This window comes from Silurus meridionalis, chromosome 26 (assembly GCF_014805685.1).
Source record: "Silurus meridionalis isolate SWU-2019-XX chromosome 26, ASM1480568v1, whole genome shotgun sequence".
Classification (NCBI taxonomy): domain Eukaryota; kingdom Metazoa; phylum Chordata; class Actinopteri; order Siluriformes; family Siluridae; genus Silurus; species Silurus meridionalis.
In genome coordinates, this window is record NC_060909.1 from 1,658,792 (window position 1) to 1,678,791 (window position 20,000).

Genomic DNA, 20,000 nt, shown 5'->3' on the forward strand with positions numbered 1-20,000 from the left:
CCCCTGGAGGACAGAGGGTTAAGGGCCTTGCTCAAGGGCCCCAACAATGTCAGCTTGGTGAGATTGGGTCTTGAACCCCCGACTTTCTGATCAGTATTCCAGAACTTTATCACCTCCCTTATACATGTATAATCACATCTCTGCTTCGACGTGATTGGCAGACTGGGTAATTACATGTCTGAATGAGTGTAACGGTCTTTCGGTTAAAGTGGCCTGCGATTTGTTTAAACATTCAACATGTTATTGCATTTATACACACAATTCAAACACACACACACACACCTCTCACACACCCCCTTTTATCCCTTCCAGCATTTACTGAAACAGATAAACGATCATCAGAACAGGTGTGTGATCCTTACCACTCTCTCCCTCTGGCTCCGCCCTTTGTTAACAATCAGCCGCTAGACCACGCCCCCATTTCCACACTTACTTAAATGGGTGTGGCCAACTTATCGAACTGTAACCTTAAATATTATCAGTTGTTCTGTTCGGCTGCCTGCTACACTATAATATCAGTATTGATGAGATTAAGAGGGGCTCAAGTGTCTGTGTGTGTGTGTGTGTGTGTGTGTGATTTCTGTCCCAGAAACATTCAGCTGCTACAGATATCGCCAGCACACTTTCAGACGACCAGGTTCCCGAAGCGTTCCTCGTCATGCTCCTCATTCAGTTCAGCACCATGGTCATCGACCGCGCTCTCTACCTGCGCAAAGCCGTGCTTGGAAAACTCATCTTCCAGGTCATCCTAGTGCTGGGCATCCACATCTGGATGTTCTTCATTCTCCCTGCAGTCACTGAGAGGTAAGATGTTGACATATGGACTGAGGGATACTTGTAGAAATGTGGCTGAAAGAAGTGAATTTTTATGCTATAAAATACAGTAGAGGTGTTTACTGAGAAAAATAGAAGAGATATGAGGACATCCACACTCATATCTTCTGTAAAATCAAAGGGAGGTTTGTTAGATTTTTACCCAGAGTCGATGATCAAAGGTAAAAAGACTTCAGGAAAACATTTCCCTGAGGATTTGTGTGTGATCTGATGTAAACAGGATGAAATTACACTTAATATTTGCATAAAAGCAACCATCAGGAACCTCAAGAAAAACTGCGGCTCTCCTTTTTAATGCCACTTTTCTTCTCATCTCTTCTCTTCATCTGTCCAGGATGTTCAGCCAGAATTTCGTGGCCCAGCTCTGGTACTTTGTCAAGTGCATTTACTTCACTCTGTCTGCGTACCAGATCCGCTGCGGCTACCCGACTCGCATCCTTGGGAACTTCCTCACGAAGAAGTTCAACCACCTCAACCTCTTCCTCTTTCAAGGGTGAGATTTTACATAAATATACCTGTATGTTTTTACCTGTTGAAGCTGAGGAGCTTCACTGTGCTCACAACCACACTGGTGAAGTTCAGCTGATCTTGGAGCACGTTTTTTTATTTAACTTTCGTTTAGGAGACATGTGGTCCCACAGATTCTCATTACCGGGATTAGATTTGGTCCAAATGTGCCATTGACAGCAATCTGATCAAATATGACTAGACGTGAAATGTTGGCTAAATAGAATTGTCCTGTAATTAGGTTTCAAACTCAGTTATATAAAATAGCAACCAAAGCCACTTGGGTGTATGGAGGATTTGCTGTTTGTTAGTGTAGAGCAGTGGTTTTCCTGCCATTCCTCACTTCAGGTGCACCTGTTCTCCATCAACCTAGAACATGGTAACAGAATACATGAAGTGTAAAAAACTTTTAAATATCAAGTTCTAAATAAACATTAAATAGCATTAAGTGCAAAAATAGTTGTAGTTGTGTTGGGTAATCTAACTAATGTTGTTTTGATTTATTTGTGTTAAAGACCTAATTGTTTGCAGGTGGTTGCTTTAAGTGATTGAACTTTAAATAAAAAATCATAAATAAAGATTAATGAAGAACACAAAAAATAATATAAATCCTGTGTTCATATGTGTACATCCAGCTGTAATGCCTTTATTCCCCACTAGAGGGCCACACGCGCCCCACACATTGAGGGAGGATGGATGGATGGATGGATGGATGGATGGATGGATGGATGGATGGATGGATGGATGGATGGAAAATTTTGTAGCAATCATGGATTAATGAATAGACGAATGGATAATTAGGGAGCAAACATAAATGGATGGATGGATGGATGATGGATAATTGGGAAGTGATGGATGGATGGATGGATGGATGGATGGATAGATAGATAGATGGATGGATAATTGGGTAGCGATGGATGGATGGATAGATAGATAGATAGATAGATAGATAGATAGATAGATAGATAGATAGATAGATAGATAGATAGATGGATGGATGGATGGATGGATGGATGGATGGATAGATGGATGGATGATTGGGTAGCGATGGATGGATGGATAATTGGGTAACGATGGATGGATGGATGGATGGATGGATGGATGGATGGATGGATGGATGATTGGGTAGCGATGGATGGATGGATGGATGATTGGGTAGCGATGGATGGATGGATGGATGGATGGATGGATGGATGATGGATGGATGGATGGATAATTGGGTAACGATGGATGGATGGATAATTGGGTAACGATGGATGGATGGATGGATGGATAATTGGGTAGCGATGGATGGATGGATGGATAATTGGGTAACGATGGATGGATGGATGATGGATGGATGGATAGATGGATGGATGGATGATTGGGTAGCGATGGATGGATGGATAATTGGGTAACGATGGATGGATGGATGGATGGATGATTGGGTAGTGATGGATGGATGGATGGATAATTGTTTAGTCATGGATAAATAAATAGATGGATAGTTCTGTGACAATTTTGGATGGATGGATGAATCTTTGATGGATGAATAGATGCATTTTGTCTTTCTTCTGTTTGAGTTGTTATTGAGGTATTAAAACTGTTGTGTGCCTCTGTGTTTCTCCCAGGTTCCGTTTGGTTCCATTCCTGGTGGAGCTGCGGGCCGTAATGGACTGGGTCTGGACCGACACCACTCTGTCTCTCTCCAACTGGATGTGTGTGGAGGACATTTATGCAAACATCTTCATCATAAAGTGCAGTCGAGAGACTGAGAAGGTACAGACGCACCTCAGTGTTTGGACTCAGCCATAGATTTGAGGTCGGTGTTGTAGAATCATTCTGGGGTTTTTTCGTTTTTTTTAGAAATATCCTCAACCAAAGGGTCAGAAAAAGAAGAAGATAGTGAAGTATGGAATGGGTGGAATCATCATCTTTTTCCTCATCTGCATCATCTGGTTTCCACTACTCTTCATCTCTTTGGTCAGATCAGTTGTGGGGGTGGTCAACCATCCAGTAGATGTAACTGTGGCATTCAAGTTGGGAGGTTATGAGGTAATGAAGACAATGTTTCATTAACCATAACAGTCACTGACACCTCCATCATAACCATCACCTCCACCCACACATCCACCATAATATTCATCATCACATTCATCACCCCCACCATAACATTCATCACCTCCACCCACACATCCACCATCACCTTCACCATAATATTCATCATCACATTCATCACCTCCACCATAACATTCATCAGCACACACTATCATTCCGTAAAAAAGAAGACCTGAAGGTCGCACACCAAACCCTAAAGTTCCACATGATTGTGCACTAATGCTCTTGAGTTTGTTAGATGATCGGGTCTGAACATTTTGTGTGTTGCTCATCCCAAAAAAATGCCCTGATCCCCCGGCTCTCCTTTTAGCCCCTGTTTACGATGAGTGTTCAGCAACCGTCTATCCACCCTTTCACCGAAAAGGATTACGATCGTCTCACTGAGCAGTTTAAAAGTAACGCCGTGAGTATCTTCATTCCTCCACCTCTGTGTGACTCAGATTCAGGACTGGACGTGGTTTTAACTGCTGCATGTTCTTACAGGTGGCCATGCAGTTCATAACGCTGTACAGCTACGAGGACATCGTTACAGCCAACATTGAAGGCAGCTCCGGCTCGGTGTGGAGAATCAGCCCCCCCAGCAGACAGGAACTGATCAAAGAGCTGCTGAACAGTCCGGCAGACATAACGCTACGTCTGGCCTGGAACTTCCAGAGGTCAGCGTGAGAGCACTTAGAGCTTCTCTTTGGCTTACCTGCTTCTGCTTCTACACGTATTTCACTTTGTCTGTGTGTTAAAGGGACTTGGGGAAAGGGGGGACGGTGGAAAACACTTATGACAAGCACTCCATTAATTTGGAACCTGGAGACCCTGTGAGAGCAGACCTCGCGTCGCTGCTGCTCGGGAATCGCACGGAGCCCGTGTAAGTGTTTCCTGATTCGTGAGACACGTTTCCATTTTCGCTCGCAGGATTTTTCAGTTCATTACCTGCTTCCTTTTGTTTCTCCGTTATCAGCCGAGTCTCTCACATATTCCCAAACTACATCAGAGCCCCGAACGGAGCCGAGGCCAAACCTGTCAGCCAGCTGTACCAGGGTAAGATAACCATGCTTCTCAAAGACAAACACATGGAGAGATGAAGGAATGGATGGAGAAGGACTTTGAAAATTAGATTAAATTAAAGAAAGAGATGAATAGATGCTTCTTTTTTTAGATACTTTGCTTTAATAGATGAATTTATATGTAGAATAAATGATTAACAGCATTCATGGATGAATGAATGAAGAATTCTGTTGGTTGTGATAAATGATGCAGATGAATGTGTTTATATAAGCTGGATGGATGGATGGATGGATGGATTGATTACTCATGAATACACATTTTGAGCTTCTGCTTGGACCATGTGCACATCTTGCTGTTTTTGTGGTAGGAGATGAGGAGGGCTATCAGGACGTGACGCTCTCTCTGATGAGGGATGGATCCCTGAACGGCACAGGAGCTCAGGAGTGGTGGGACATCAGTATCGCAGACTGCGACGTGTCTGCAGGAGCCTGCGGGGTTTTACCCATGGTCATCTTTAATGATAAAGTCAGCCCACCCAGCCTGGGCTTCTTGGCTGGATATGGGTAAGAAGCTCCAGTCTGTAGAAAGGTCTGAATGCAGTCCTCATTAAATCCAGCTCCTTGAGAAACATGGTGCAGCTGAGAAGATTCAGGAGTTCTGGAGTAGGAGAAATTCTAACGTGCAGCAGAATAAATTCTGAACACCAAGCCACCTCTGATATTAAACCATGTATTAAGATGCTTTTGTAAGCTCTTGTATGTTGATATTAACGAGTCTTCTCGTTCCCGTCTGCAGGATCATGGGTCTGTACGTTTCCGTCGTGCTGGTGATCGGCAAGTTCGTGCGTGGTTTCTTCAGCGAGATCTCCCACTCCATCATGTTCGAGGAGCTTCCGTGCGTCGACCGCATCCTCAAGCTGTGCACGGACATCTTCCTGGTGCGCGAGACGGGCGAACTGGAGCTTGAGGAAGAGCTCTACTCCAAAATCATCTTCCTCTACCGATCACCAGAGACTATGATCAAATGGACCAGGGAGAAGGACAACTAGCGTCGCGCTATTTACAGACTGCCCTCAGCGTGGAGCGGCTCGGTGCAGGAACGTCCTGCGCTCATGTCCTTCTCTTTAGGCCTTTTAGGACCCTGCTGGATGTGCAGAACTTCAGGGCGAATTCTCCGCTGTGAATGTGATGGCGTTTCAATGAATTGCAGATGTTTTTCCTGAGCTGCACGGGGCGGTGTTTGTGTTTATGAGACGAACAAGAAGTCAGGTTCTGAAAACTGACCTTAAAAAAAAGCTGAAATTAATTTCAGAAACGCGCCCAATTCTGACCTTTAGTGAGGAAACACTACGGTAACGTAACGATAGTCAACTGCTGGGAGAGAACAAAGAACACACACTAAAACTGTTTACATAAAGAACGCACCATGCAGGAAAACTTACTTACAAATGGTTATTTTTGGGAGAAAATGTATGACTTGAAGTTGGTGCAGGAAAAGAAACGGCTGTACGTTAGAGCAGTGTTCCTGAAACGTTCCCCTCTTTAGTTTTGCACTGTAGTTAGAACACTGGTATTGTGAGAACAACGTCCTCAAATCACTCGTGTGGTTCCTCGTCAGCGACGTCGCCTCGCCGCTCCAGTGCAAAACTAAAGCAGGAAACGCAAACCCGTTTCTTCTGAATGACTACCGGGGGGAGGGGAGGGGAGGGGGATAGAGAGAGATATATAGAAAAATGTTTTATGCCAAACTGTTCCTTTAAATTACACTTTTGACATTTTTACAAAACAGTACACAAACCATTTCATTTTCAATAACGGGAGGGTTTTACTGCGCAGGTTATTCGCCTTTATATTTATTCACACGGGCCTCGTTTTCTAAAAATGACCTTGAAATGCTGATTTTATTTTAATTTTTTTTTCAAATTGAACACATAGATAAATAATTAAAATCCATGATCCACATCTGTACGCTGATTCCTGCTTTCTGTTCCTCTTCAGAAAGCATTTCCCTGAAATAGTGCATGCTGAAATGACTTGCAGTAAATCAATAAAGCATGAATTTATAAATGATGGTTGCTTTTTTTATTCACTTCAATAAAAAATAAAAAATGTAATAAAATGGATGTTGAGTTGTATGTAAATAAAAGGGTCTGTGCAGCTCGGTGTTTTCTGAAGCGGACCGTCGCTATTCGTCGTCTTCTAACAGGAACTCGCCGATTTCCTTCTTCATCGCGGCCCTACGGAGGTTCACATGACAGTCTTAGTAGGTCATAATCGGTTACATGAGTGACTCAAGTCAAATAATTATATACATTATATATAAACAGTACAGACCAAAAGTTTGGACACACCTTCTCATTCAAAGAGTTTTCTTTATTTTCATGACTATGAAAGTTGTAGAGTCACACTGAAGGCATCAAGGGCTATTTGACCAAGAAGGAGAGTGATGTGGTGCTGCGCCAGATGACCTGGCCTCCACAGTCACCGGACCTGAACCCAATCGAGATGGTTTAGGGGTGAGCTGGACCACAGAGTGAAGGCAAAAGAGCCAACAAGTGCCAAGCATCTCTCGGGGAACTCCTTCAAGACTGTTGGAAGACCATTTCAGGTGACTACCTCTTGAAGCTCATCAAGAGAATGCCAAGAGTGTGCAAAGCAGTAATCAAAGCAAAAGGTGGCTACTTTGAAGAACCTAGAATATGACATTTTTCAGTTGTTTCACACTTTTTTGTTATGTATATAATTCCATATATAATTCCACATGTGTTAATTCATAGTTTTGATGCCTTCAGTGTGAATCTACAATTTTCATAGTCATGAAAATAAAGAAAACTCTTTGAATGAGAAGGTGTGTCCAAACTTTTGGTCTGTACTGTATACTATATATTTCTTAGGTTTTTTATGAAGCTGTTTTTACCTTCTCTGGCGTTTCTCTGCCTCGGATGTTATATACGGTGGCAGCGAGTCCACCGCCGTCTGCAAAGCAAATTTACTGTTTAGGCACAAAATCATTAACATACAATGGCGTATTCAGGGGAAAAATGGGAGAAATATTGGAAAAATTAAAAGACTTGGGAACGGCAGGGAATTTTCAGAGTTCAAAACTCAACTTATATTTTATGTTTAATTTAAAAAAAAACAAAAAACTAATTTCTAATAAGAAAGAAAGCTGCATAAAATACACCGTTGTATTACGGACAATCATGGATAAAGAAATAAATAAAGAATTGGAAGAGGTGGGGGAGGGAATTTCCGAGTTGTAAAAAGTTGTAAATATATAAATCTTTAAAACTGATGATCTGGTGATTCTGGGCTAAAATAAGTATTTCCTTCCAGGCAAAATGCAAAACAAGTGACTTCTGTTTGGTTTTCTTCCTTGATAGAAGAAAAAAAAAAGAAAAGAAGCCATACATTTTTGAGTTTTAAACACAAAACTCAAAAAATTTAGTTTTTTTTTTCTATAAAATTGAGTTTTAAACTCAGAAATTCCCTGCTCATGTTCCTGGATCAGGACAGAGGAAAAGCAGACTTCTGGACTCACCAGGTCTTTAATGGTCAGTCTGCAGCTGTAACACAGGAGGCTCTTCAGGTCTGTAGCTGCAGGAACCCTGTGTGTCAGGGAGAGAGTTTGAGTGATCTTTAGAACATCCACAGTGTGTGACACCACTCCACCCAAACCCAACACGCTGAGTCACTACAGAAATAAACCCTGAGATGTGCATGAAGGAACAGATGAAGAAAGAATGCTGTAAGCTGTAACATCACCCTGCTGGGAGAACCTGGGATGAAACTGACACTCACTCACCTGGATGTGGAGCAGCAACCACCATCCCTACAAGCTTGTTCCTTCCCCTGACAACAGCCTGCATCACTGTGTTTCTTTTCTTCTAGCGGACCTCTGGAGAGCTTCTTCGACAGCAGCGTGGCACGAAACGCAGAAGCATCATCTACAGAAACACAGCGTTACTATTAGTAGTAGTATTTGGAAATGGATTCACACCATCTTTACTATAAACTTACCAAAATACACCACATTATACAGAGAGGAAAGTAATTTCCATAGTCAGTGGGTTTGCTGGATTGTGATTGGCTGTAAGGAGGTCAGGCGTGAATAATGGATTGTGATTGGCTGGAAGGAGTTCAGGTGTGAATAGTGGATTGTAATTGGCTGGAAGGAGTTCAGGTGTGAATAGTGGATTGTGATTGGCTGGAAGGAGTTCAGGTGTGAATGGTGGCTTGTGATTGGCTGGAAGGAGTTCAGGTGTGAATGGTGGATTGTGATTGGCTGGAAGGAGTTCAGGTGTGAATAGTGGATTGTAATTGGCTGGAAGGAGTTCAGGTGTGAATAGTGGATTGTGATTGGCTGGAAGGAGTTCAGGTGTGAATGGTGGCTTGTGATTGGCTGGAAGGAGTTCAGGTGTGAATGGTGGATTGTGATTGGCTGGAAGGAGTTCAGGTGTGAATAGTGGATTGTAATTGGCTGGAAGGAGTTCAGGTGTGAATAGTGGATTGTGATTGGCTGGAAGGAGTTCAGGTGTGAATGGTGGATTGTGATTGGCTAGAAGGAGTTCATTCAGTTTCGCTCTGCAAACATCATAAACAGCTTGACCATCTCAGTGCTGAGATATGAGCATGGTAGAAGGTGATAATCCACGGCTAGGTGTGAGGCCTTACACCATTTTAATGCTCTTCCGCTTCTCCTCAGGACCTTCTTCATCTCCACATCGTGCACTAACGTCCTGGAACACCTCACACCTACACCTGGATTATAATCATATACAGTATATATATTGTGATGTAATGTGGTGCGACTTGCCTGTGATTTTGGTGTCGAGGGCACAGAGGCAGAGGAGGCACTTAGGAGCAGGTTCCGTGGTGGAGCTTTGAGGAGGACACGCTGTGTGGAGCTTTTCACTTGTTCTAGGGTGAAACCAGGGGTCAGAATTCTTACACAGGGAAACAACATACATTTTAAAGCCAGGTGTAACAGGTGTTGTCCATGTGGGTGTTGGGTACCTGTACACCGTGCTGACAGTGGAGGGAAAATCGGCCTGGAGTTTGACCACGAAACTCTCCGTCAGTCGCTGGATACTCGCTTTATTAGCGGCCTGATACAGAAAAAAAGCCGCAGCATTAAACGATGGTGAAGCCTGAAAGCTCAGATCACTTCTTCTTCTTTCTATAGACAAACATACATTATAGGGCCAAAAGTTTGTGGACATCCGAGCGTACGATTGGTATGTGAATCTTTTTCTTCTGGGAAGATGTTCCACTAGACTTCGAGGAGATTTTGTGCTGATTCAGAGAGGTGTTAATAAAGTCAGGTACTGATGTAGGTGAGGGGTAGAATGATCACAGTCAGGCTAAATAGATTTAATGAACATTGGATGTAAAAGGTGTTCAAAAAGGTTTTGAGTTCTACAGCAGGAGATCTTCCACTCCAACCCATGGAAAGCAGATCTTCATTGAGCTGGCTTTGTGCACAGGAGCATAGTCAAGAGAAGGAAAAAATTTTATTCTCCAGCATCCCATGACGTCAGATACAATTGTGTGCCTCCAAGTTTGTGTGAGGAAGAACCACATCTGGCTAAAAAAGTCAGGTGTCCCAATGTTGCCCTTTTTTAAAGCAGATCTTCATGGAGTCTTCGTCAGGATGAAGTATTCCTTCAGTGCTGGTACATGTCTACGTCTCCCGGTTTTCACCGTACAGGAGTTATCATTAACGACGTCGTCCTTCTGTGGCTCAGTGGAGCAAAAATTGGTCTGTGGAGCCTTTGAGCTTCATTGTTCTCTGTGGCAGTAAGAAAGACAAAGTGTCTCCACCCGCTCCGCTTCACTGCCTCGCTAGTTTGATAAATGTGACGATTAAACTTCACGCCTGAAACAGTGCAACAGTCTGAAATAACACTGTATTAAAAGGTTGACTAATAAAAATCTAATAAATGAATAAAGGCAAACCAGAATCCTGAGTGACCCTCACCTTAGTGTCCAGCCCTGGGATGAAGACAGACTGAACTTCGAACAGCCGGTTATAGAAGCCGATCTCTTTCGAGGAGTATTCCCTCATGGGGCGCAGCATCACCACGTCGCCGTACCGAGAGTCTGAAAAAGCCTGGAAAAGAGACGGATATTCATCACATCTTCGTATCCGTCTGAGGTCAGAACGAGCAGATATGCGTTTCACCCGAGGGCTGGCCGATGGTTCCGAGGGCTCGGACCACACAACCGCAGTGATAACGCCAAATGTTAACACGTAAGATACACACGCACTAAAGTACTGGGACACTCGAACTAGGAGACCCAAAATCTAGAGGAACATCTAGAGGATGTAGGGGAGCTTATTATAACAGTCAATGGAGACTACATTTGGAATGGGACAGTTAAAAAAAAAAAAAGCAATCTTATGGTCAGGTGTCCACAAACTTTTGGCTGTATACAGGTGCATCTTAATAAATTAGAATATCATTAAAAAGTTGATTTATTTCAGTAATTCAATTCAAAAAGCGAAACTTGTATATTATATAGATTTAGATTGAGAGACTGGTATATTTTAAGTGTTTATTTTGTGTGTGTGTGTGTGTGTGTGTGTGTGTGTGTGTGTGTGTGTGTGTGTTCACCGTATCGGCTGCCAGAGCCGCCCCTCGTCCCAGAGACACATTCGTGAGCACCTTAATGGCCAGACGTGTACAACTGTCTCCCATCATCACCTTGGAGTAGCCATGTATCCGGGCAGTGTGCAGTATTAGGTGCTGTCTACACACACACACACACACACACACACACACACACACACTTCAGATTACCAGCTTTGGCTGTCTTCTAGAACCTGGAGAAAGTCCAAAGCCTCTCACACACACACACTCAATCACTTTGTGTTTTCTCATTAAACTTTGCAAGCACTTGGACTTATTGACTGAAACTGATCTCAGGTCTCTCACACACACACACACACACACACACACACACACACACACACACACACACTTTCACTCGTCAAGGCCCTGCTTTTCCCTGATGACTCAATATGAATGAGAGACACAGACGGAGAGACGTGTGGAATTGTAGACGTTATAAGTGATAAAATGAAAAATGGACAAAGCCCTGCTTCGCTATTGTGAGCCTCGGAGGTCGTTCTTCTGCGGCTCGAATGTTCACTGGAGGGTTTACAGAAGCCGAATTAAACAGGACGATACCAGGAATAATCTCTAAACCTCACAAAGCCCATTTACTCGCTTCCGGCTGCAATGCCCAGGGGGCCAAGCACCAAGAGTCAGTCATATTTAAAGGCTATTAAAGTGATAGATGGAGGAGATGCACTTATTAAGAATACATCATGATCATCATCATCATCATCATCATCATTACTACTACAGACAATAAAATCAACCTTTATAGTGGAGACAAATGGTGAGGCTTCTTAAATAATTATATTGAATATAGCACAATTTTAATACTTTTTACAATACTCATTTACATTTACACACTTATTTTATGTAAATATAAATTATGTGCAATAATAATTATTGTTAAATGTGCAATAACTTGTATAAATATCATTATAGTCTGACTTTTTTTGCACCATCTTTTTCACTAATGCTTCACGTTTCATTTCACTTACGACGTGGTATCAAAAAAGTCCCAGACTTGTTTTGTAACATGCCAGCAGATGGCAGCACAAGGCTGCACGCACAGTCACAGGAAGCACCGACATTCAAGTCAGTGTGCCAGAAGAGATCATTCCTGTGTACCCCAGGAGCGTCTGCTGTTCTGACCACGTGCGCACCCAGTCACCGAGCTCCTCTCACACGCGAAAAAAAACAGTCTTTGCCGGATTTGGCTCCTACAGACTTCACCCTCTTTGCCGTTTTGACAATGTTGCGAATTGTGCATTTTGTATGTAAGGTTATAATGATCCAGTGCTAGGTTATGAGAGAGAGAGAGAGAGAGAGAGAGAGAGAGAGAGAGAGAAGGAAAGAAAGAGAATATATGTGTGGGCATCTGAGCCACGTCTGTACTAATAAAGAAGCTGTTGGTGTTAACTCCAGGTGCCGTTTTTCATTCTATTTCTGATTTCCAATTTGTCAAATTCATTTTGTGCCTTGAGCCATTTATAAAATAAAAAAAGAAAAGAGAAATCCCCGTATTCACCACATGTGAAACTCCATGAAGCTCAGTAATGTTATTAGGAAATGTGTACAATAGCCTTCTGACTCTGGATGGAACTGGATGTTACTATGGTTACCGGTGTACTGATTTATTAGTATAACGAACAGTGATTTCATGGTGCAGTAGAGCTCACCCTCACCCTCACCTCAGTGTGTTCAGCATGTCCTGTTTAGCTGTTAAGGTTTTTAAAGAGGAGAAGAGTTCCTCTAAAGCCAGCGTGTGCTCAGGTTTGTAGGTGGAGGCCTGCAGGCTGAGTTGTGCCACAGCATCCTGGGATTCCTCCAGCGGAGGCTCCTCGTGAGCCCAGATCAGTTCAGTGCGTATGTGCTGATCCACTGCTGCTTTGTAGCTGGAGCCGACCTGCTCACGACTACACACACTCTCGAGCACAGACTCGGGCAAAGTAAAGATCTGAGAGACAACCATTAAGACGACAGAGAAGCTGTTAGAGAAGATCGAACCCAGGCTCAGCTCGGATAAAAACACATCATTGTAAATATTTCTGCTCCTACCTGCTCCAGTGGGACGATGTGGTACGGGAATCCGGTCATCCTGAAGATGTTCTCCAGCTGAACTGCAGCCTTCTCTCTTTCCTCAGGAGTCTGACCACACACACCAGCCTCTACACCAGAAAAAACCCTGAATCACCTTCATGCTAAGAGAATACCGTGATCGATTGGATCAGTATTGTGACTGTATTTACCATCTATGTAAATAACGCCAGGCAGAAATCGTAACTTTTTGGGTGCGTCGCGGCTTAAACCCTGCAAACAGAGCGGAAATGTGTCTCGTTTCATTTACTGTGGAACAGAAATCACGCCGTATTCGACACGTGTGTAAAATACGTTTTAGATCTAGACATTCAATAGAGGACATCTGCTATCTTTTGGGTTAATTGTATAAAAAGCTGAAGGCTCAGGTCCTGGATGAACAACCACTTACCTCCTGAACTTGTGCGAGCATGCAGCTGGATGCCGGCCCTCCAGAAACCGCCAGCAGCACCTACAAGAACAACAGCACCTCGTTTAAAAGAGTCGAGTCGAATTCATGGAATATTATTTGCTTTATATCTAGACTTGCCTTCTCTTTGGGAAAGATGACACGATTCTTCCCCAGCATGGCGCGGAATTTATGTATGAAGTACTCCTTGAAACAAACCCTAAAAAAACACAGACACAAAAGCTTATACTAACAGTAACTTCTGAGCAAATGTGCATATTTTCAGTTCCTGCATTAAATGGAGACAAAAAGAAAAGGAGTTTTCTGTTTCCTAAAGCTCTTAACCTGTTGTGATCAGGGGATCAGGGATGATGGGATGATTTGGATCATATTTACCTACAGAAGGCATCTCCAACACGAATGAGGAGAGCCGCAGTAGCCTCTTTACACTTCATGCATTTCTTTGATACCCTGAAAGTTGAACACAAAACATCTTCAACACACACACACTATATATATTTTTTTTTTGCATTTTTAAAAACTCTTGTTTTGTGCATGTACAGAAACACTGCTGTTTTAACGACAGTCCAGCGATTCTTCAGTGATTTATATCCAGCTTCAAGAATTTCTTATAAAAGGAAAAAATCACGACAATTCCCCGTATCGAGGGAGCGAATAAATGAAGGATGGAAAGAATGAAGGCACTTGTTCAAGTAGGCTGAAAAAATCTGAACAGTTAACTAGATCATATCTTTAACAAATTAAATATTAAACGTAAAGCGTGGTCACACATTTACATAACTGTACTACCCAAACAAATGGAAAAATGTAATGAATTAGTTTACATTTATTTTATTTCATCAATTTAATTTGTTACAATTACATTTCATTTATTATAATAAAATTAATCAATATACTAAAAAGTGTATTGTTTTGAGGGATTTTAATCCATTGTATTTTTATACATATTTTTATTCAATATTACTTTGCATTGCATACACACATACACACATACATACATACACATATATATACATACACATATATATATATATATATTCTTATTCAAAGAGTTTTCTTTATTTTCATGACTATGAAAATTGTAGAGTCACACTGAAGGCATCAAGGGCTATTTGACCAAGAAGGAGAGTGATGTGGTGCTGCGCCAGATGACCTGGCCTCCACAGTCACTGGACCTGAACCCAATCGAGATGGTTTAGGGTGAGCTGGACCGCAGAGTGAAGGCAAAAGGGCCAACAAGTGCCAAGCATCTCTCGGGGAACTCCTTCAAGACTGTTGGAAGACCATTTCAGGTGACTACCTCTTGAAGCTCATCAAGAGAATGCCAAGAGTGTGCAAAGCAGTAATCAAAGCAAAAGGTGGCTACTTTGAAGAACCTAGAATATGACATTTTTCAGTTGTTTCACACTTTTTTGTTATGTATATAATTCCATATATAATTCCACGTGTTCATTCATAGTTTTGATGCCTTCAGTGTGAATCTACAATTTTCATAGTCATGAAAATAAAGAAAACTCTCTATATGAGTGTGTGTGTATATATATATATATATATATATATATATATATATATATATATATATATATACATACACACATACAAACATACATACATACGTGTGTGTATATATACATATATATATATATATATATATATATATATATATATATATACAGAAAGTGAGTGTGTGTGTGTGTGCTATAAGATAAACAAGTTTTATATCTTTAAGATCATTAAAATTCAACAAAATATATGTAAATAAACTCACGCTGGCAAAGACTTTTGCTCTAGAAGACTGTCGTACTCTTCGTCAACCTGACACATGACTAAAACCTCTTTTTATATCATTAGTAATACACTATAATCTCGACCATTCCCACATACAAATAAAAACAACTTAAAATACACAATAAAACAGTGTAAACATGTCGTCACGCGTCTTTCCACGCCGTTACCGCTTCCTGTCTCGGTCGGCGCACTTTGATGACGCACCACCTCCCTATGTGACGTATAAAGTCTCTCGGTTCAGCTGTTAAATCGATCGGTTATGGGTGTTTTAATTCACTCGAGCTGAAACCCAGAGATTTGTTGTAGTAAATCGGTCTTTTGAGCAGTCGTGGTTTATTAATAGCTAATATGCTGCTATTCGTTTGTCTGAAAGAGAGAGCGTCTATTGTTTGAGAGTGTTTTGCTGTTGCAAAGGATTGTGGGTAGTGTAGTTGTAAATGGCGGGTGTTATCGCTTAGGAACATGGTGGTAAAACTACAATCCCCATGCAGCACTTGGGCTGAAAGACGCTCTTGGTGAAGGTTTGCTGAAAGCATCACTGGTAATGTTTACTTCTTTGCAGCGACTGTGTGTGACTGTGTGTGTTTTTCGTGTTGGAGGAACAGATGCGCTGTGTAACGCCGTGAATTTTTCTCCTCGGCTCGGGTTGTAAGAAACGGAACTGTCCGGTTTGACAGCGCGCCGGTGAGCAAAGCGGAGGAACAAGAAGAAGGAAGAAGAAAAGGAGAAGCTGCTTCTGAAGCAGCAGCAGCAGCAGAGAGAGAAAGAGAGAGGAAGCCTCCAGCGTTTCATGATGGCGATGTTCCGCAGTTTTGTTTCGGCTGCACAACTCAGACAACCTCATCCTCAGCCTCAGCTGCAGCACGGAGAGAGTCTGGAGAGCCAGTTCTCCTGCCCCATCTGCCTGGAGGTCTATCACAAGCCTGTCAGCATCGCCAGCTGTGCACATACGTGAGTAACACCTGGATTCATCTCCTCTGACACCCTTCTTCTTTCCTCTTTATTGTCATTTATCTGATGAAACCAGTAATAAGCACACTGACATTTCAGATGCTCACAAACATCATCATCACCAGCAAAACCATCATCATCATCATCATCATCACCAGCAAAACCATCATTTTCCATGTGTGCATTTATTTCAGAAACATATTTATCTGCACGTATAATGATACAGCAGCTCAACTTTATTAGAATCGAATTAAACCCATGTCTTATAAAATCAGGAGGAAAAAACAGAATCGTGGAGCCTCCAAAGACCAGGAACCGAACCTTCTTCCTCCATCCTCTTTGTGTCTCAGCTGTTCTGACTGTTTCTTTGTGTTCATGGAGCCTCAGTCTCTTAGTCAGGGTTAAAAAAAAACAAGAAATTAAAGTAAACGCTCTACAATTTGTTTTTATGTCCTTTCCGTTCTATATTTATTTTAAATTATTATGATTATGATGATGATTATTGTGTTTGTAAGACAGTGATGGATCTCAGAGCTCCAGGGATCCTACAGTGTGTGAACATGAGGAGGACATGGAACAAAGCGTGCGTGAAACGTGCACGTGACGTGGAATGTTTACGAGCATCGGTTCTGGTCGGGGTCGGGGTGGGGGTGTCCGTGGTGTCGGGGTTGTGGGGGTGTCCGTGGTGTCGGGTGGGTGGTGGTGTCGGGGGTCCGTGGAGGGGTGGGTCAGGGGTCAGGTGGGTCGTGGTGTCGGATGGGTCGTGGTGTCAGGGGTCGTGGTGTGTGTGTGTGTGGGGGTCGTGGTGTCGGGGTCGTGGTGTGTGTGTGTGTGTGGGGGTCGTGGTGTCGGGGTCGGTGCGGACGTTCCTACGTTGAAGCGCTCCGACTGTTTGACAAAGACGGGGAAAAAAGTGACATGCGGCACATGCGGTTTATAAAACAGTATCGTATCGCAGAGGTGAAATGTAGCAACGGTTTTTTATTTTTATTTATCGTCCTCATTTACATTGATGTTTTATTCTGGGCTGATAGCTGTAAAAAAAAAAAAAACCTCTAAAAACTACAAAGCCCCGCCCCACTGAGACCCCGCCCACTCCCCACCCCCCCTTCCATTTACATTTGAGGCATTTGGCAGACGCCCTCATCCAGCGCGACTTACATTTATCTCAGTTATACATCTGAGCAATTGAGGGTTGATGGCCTTGTTTATGGACCAGGTGATAGTCATTGATGGTAAGATGCTGGTGAGACCTGCTGTGTCGTATGGTTTAGAGACAGGAGGTGAAGCTGGAGATGAAGATGTGGCGATTTGGCGTGGATGGCCAGCATAAGAAACAAGTTAATTTGATGGATGTTTCTTCAAAACATCCATCAAAATAAGATCATCTATTGAGATGGTTTGGTTTGTGCAGAGGAGGGACATGGGGGTACATCAGTAGAAGAATGTTGAAGATGAAGGAAAAGTGGATGTAGTGAGAGAAGATATGAGTGATCTGGACACGGATGATCCGCTGTGGAGACCCCGGACAGGAGCCGGAAGAAGTAGAAGAAACAGCACCTGATTAATTGGAGGTGATTCGGGTTCCTCTGGTGTAGTGTGAGGTTTGTTTGGTGAGAAAACGAGATGTTTTCTTCACTTCAATGTAATTATACATAATTAATTATTCAGCCTCTTCATCTCGAATATTGTGAATATTAAAGGATATTAATTAATATTTCTGTATGTATCTGTTGGGGATCAAGTTATTCGTGAATGAAATTGTGTTTGTTAAACGCCATTCTGAAATGTTTTAAATTATCTTCTTATTAATCATCACATCACCATCAGACATGAAAACGATGTTCTTTGACTGCGGTTAGGGTTAAAAAGGCGTGATGTTACTGAGCGCACACACACACACACACACACACACACACACACACACACACACACCCCAGTATCACACTGATTACAGGAAGCCCACAGCACATCTAATTATAGCCTAAATTCTAATGATATGCACACTGTGAGGGTAACCTCTTTATAACACACACACACACACACACACACACACACACACACACACACAAACAAGGGAAGGTTTATGCAGGGTTTTTTTTAGACATGTGACAGAAATCAACATCTGCCCTTTGACTTCCATCCGAATGTTTTTTTTTATTACAAGAATGTGTGTGTGTGTGTGTGTGTGTGTGTGTGTGTGTGTGTTTGACGGGGCTGTGTGCATCAGTCTCAATGATGGAGGTGTGGCCTCTGCATTAGTTTTGGTGAAGGAGGCGTGGCCTATGTGCATCTGGCAAAGAATGGAGGTGTGGCCTCTGCACATCAGTCTCAATTGAGGCGTGTTCTATGTGCATAAGTTTTAGTGAAGTGGGTGTGGCCTTTGTGCATCAGCCTCAGTAAAGGAGGCGTGGCCTGTGCGCTTCAGTTACAGTAAAGGAGGCGTTGTTTTTATGAGTGATGTGGCATCAGTGAAAGAGGTGTGGCTAAATAAAGGGGGCGTGGCCTGTGTGCATCAGTCTTAGTGAAAAACATTTATTCTTATGAACTCTATGGCCTGCACTCTGTAGCTCACACCTCGTCTTCATTGGGCTTTGTGTCTCTCAGGGTTTCTCTCTCTCCTTCACGTCTTCAGTGTAGGAGTTTAAACAGCCTGCTCTGCTGGAATAACAGATATGTTCTTGTGTCAGCACAAAGCCGGAGCTGAATCACAGACCTGCTATCTCCATCTTCATATCCCATTAAAAAGCATGACCTGATTAAAGAATCCAATTATGTCTGAAAACGGCTGAGTGTTCTCCAGCGGCTTTCACCATCACACACTGTTCGCTAGCAACAAGCATTCCGTCCCACTGACCCCCGAACCGTCCCTCGGGTTTCCACCATCACGACATGGCTTCAACTGAGGTCTTAATGAAAACTCTTTATATGTTATTCTAATGAGCTCCACTCTTCTGGGAAGACTAGATTTTGTGGTGCTCGTTTATCTACAAGGGTGTTAATAAAGCTAGGTACTGATGAGGAGGTGAGGAGGACTTGGGTGCAGTCAGGGTTCACATTCACCCGAAAAAGGTGTTCCAGCAGGAGATCTTCCGCTCCAACCCATGGTCATCTTCATGGAGTTGGTTACTGCCAAGTACCGACTGGATTACCTTCCTTTTTGTCCATCAGTTTATCTGTCTCTCTTTATCTATCCCAATCCCCAGACACACACACACACACACACACACACACACACACACTCCAAATGCCAGAGGCTTGAGTTGGATTTGAGATCTCCAAGCCCTGGCCTAATCCCCTCCTCTTCCTCATCCTCTTTCTCCTCCTCCTCCTCCTTCTCTCCTGAAACGATCTGCATCATAACTCACTTACACACACTCCGGGTAACATTCTGTCCGACTTTAATTACACACATGCCCACGCTGATGTTCCTCATCCAGGATCACGGCTTCCGGATCCCGTCTGATCGTTTATGGCATTATTGCAGTACAGGATTAAATCGCTGCTTTGCTATAAAACTGTCCAGTTTCATCCACTATCCGTCTTCAGAACGATGCCATTCGCAGATTCCCAGATAACGATATCATGACCCTGCTTTCAGATTTCTCTTAAATTTAGGAGACTTGGGAAGCCGCTGTCCTTGTGCTGAAACGCTCCTTATTTCTAGAACATTAAAATCCCTGCCTGCCGAGGAAA

General features: G+C 42.8%; 3 protein-coding genes across 4 annotated transcripts in view; 2 read left to right on the forward strand and 1 right to left on the reverse strand.

The window, feature by feature from the left end:
- Positions 1-6,509, forward strand: part of piezo1 (piezo-type mechanosensitive ion channel component 1) — a 74,021-nt gene extending 67,512 nt beyond the window's left edge. For both annotated transcript variants that reach the window (XM_046840544.1, XM_046840543.1), the window contains exons 40-49: positions 590-804; positions 1,169-1,327; positions 2,952-3,099; positions 3,187-3,375; positions 3,749-3,841; positions 3,922-4,094; positions 4,178-4,300; positions 4,394-4,473; positions 4,808-5,003; positions 5,236-6,509. In XM_046840544.1, coding sequence (XP_046696500.1) covers positions 590-804; positions 1,169-1,327; positions 2,952-3,099; positions 3,187-3,375; positions 3,749-3,841; positions 3,922-4,094; positions 4,178-4,300; positions 4,394-4,473; positions 4,808-5,003; positions 5,236-5,488 — 1,629 coding nt within the window. In that variant the 3' untranslated portion in view covers positions 5,489-6,509. The remainder of the gene's footprint in view (positions 1-589; positions 805-1,168; positions 1,328-2,951; positions 3,100-3,186; positions 3,376-3,748; positions 3,842-3,921; positions 4,095-4,177; positions 4,301-4,393; positions 4,474-4,807; positions 5,004-5,235) is intronic.
- On the reverse strand, positions 6,495-15,535 carry ctu2 (cytosolic thiouridylase subunit 2 homolog (S. pombe)). Its single transcript, XM_046840545.1, has 15 exons — positions 15,334-15,535; positions 13,941-14,015; positions 13,686-13,764; positions 13,548-13,607; positions 13,309-13,369; positions 13,118-13,227; positions 12,751-13,016; positions 11,057-11,192; positions 10,420-10,551; positions 9,456-9,547; positions 9,256-9,359; positions 8,245-8,386; positions 7,981-8,047; positions 7,357-7,415; positions 6,495-6,676 (listed from the first exon to the last, which is right to left on the reverse strand). Exons 1-15 carry the CDS (start codon positions 15,387-15,389, stop codon positions 6,625-6,627), a joined length of 1,491 nt encoding a protein of 496 aa, XP_046696501.1. The 5' UTR covers positions 15,390-15,535; the 3' UTR covers positions 6,495-6,624.
- A 154-nt stretch (positions 15,536-15,689) lies between these two features.
- Positions 15,690-20,000, forward strand: part of LOC124379915 (E3 ubiquitin-protein ligase RNF166) — a 17,991-nt gene continuing 13,680 nt past the window's right edge. Inside the window, exon 1 of the mRNA XM_046840548.1 lies at positions 15,690-16,304. Within this exon, the coding sequence (XP_046696504.1) occupies positions 16,144-16,304 (161 nt within the window). The 5' untranslated portion in view covers positions 15,690-16,143. The remainder of the gene's footprint in view (positions 16,305-20,000) is intronic.

Bases quoted from the DNA above. Each gene is read 5' to 3' on its own strand.
- ctu2 (XM_046840545.1), bottom strand. From the start codon at position 15,389: ATGTGTCAGGTTGACGAAGAGTACGACAGTCTTCTAGAGCAAAAGTCT. The intron at 13,765-13,940 runs GTAAATATGATC...GTGTTTTTTTAG, and splicing joins GTTGGAGATGCCTTCTGTAG to GGTTTGTTTCAAGGAGTACT. The intron at 8,048-8,244 runs GTGAGTGAGTGT...CCTGACACACAG, and splicing joins GGTTGCTGCTCCACATCCAG to GGTTCCTGCAGCTACAGACC.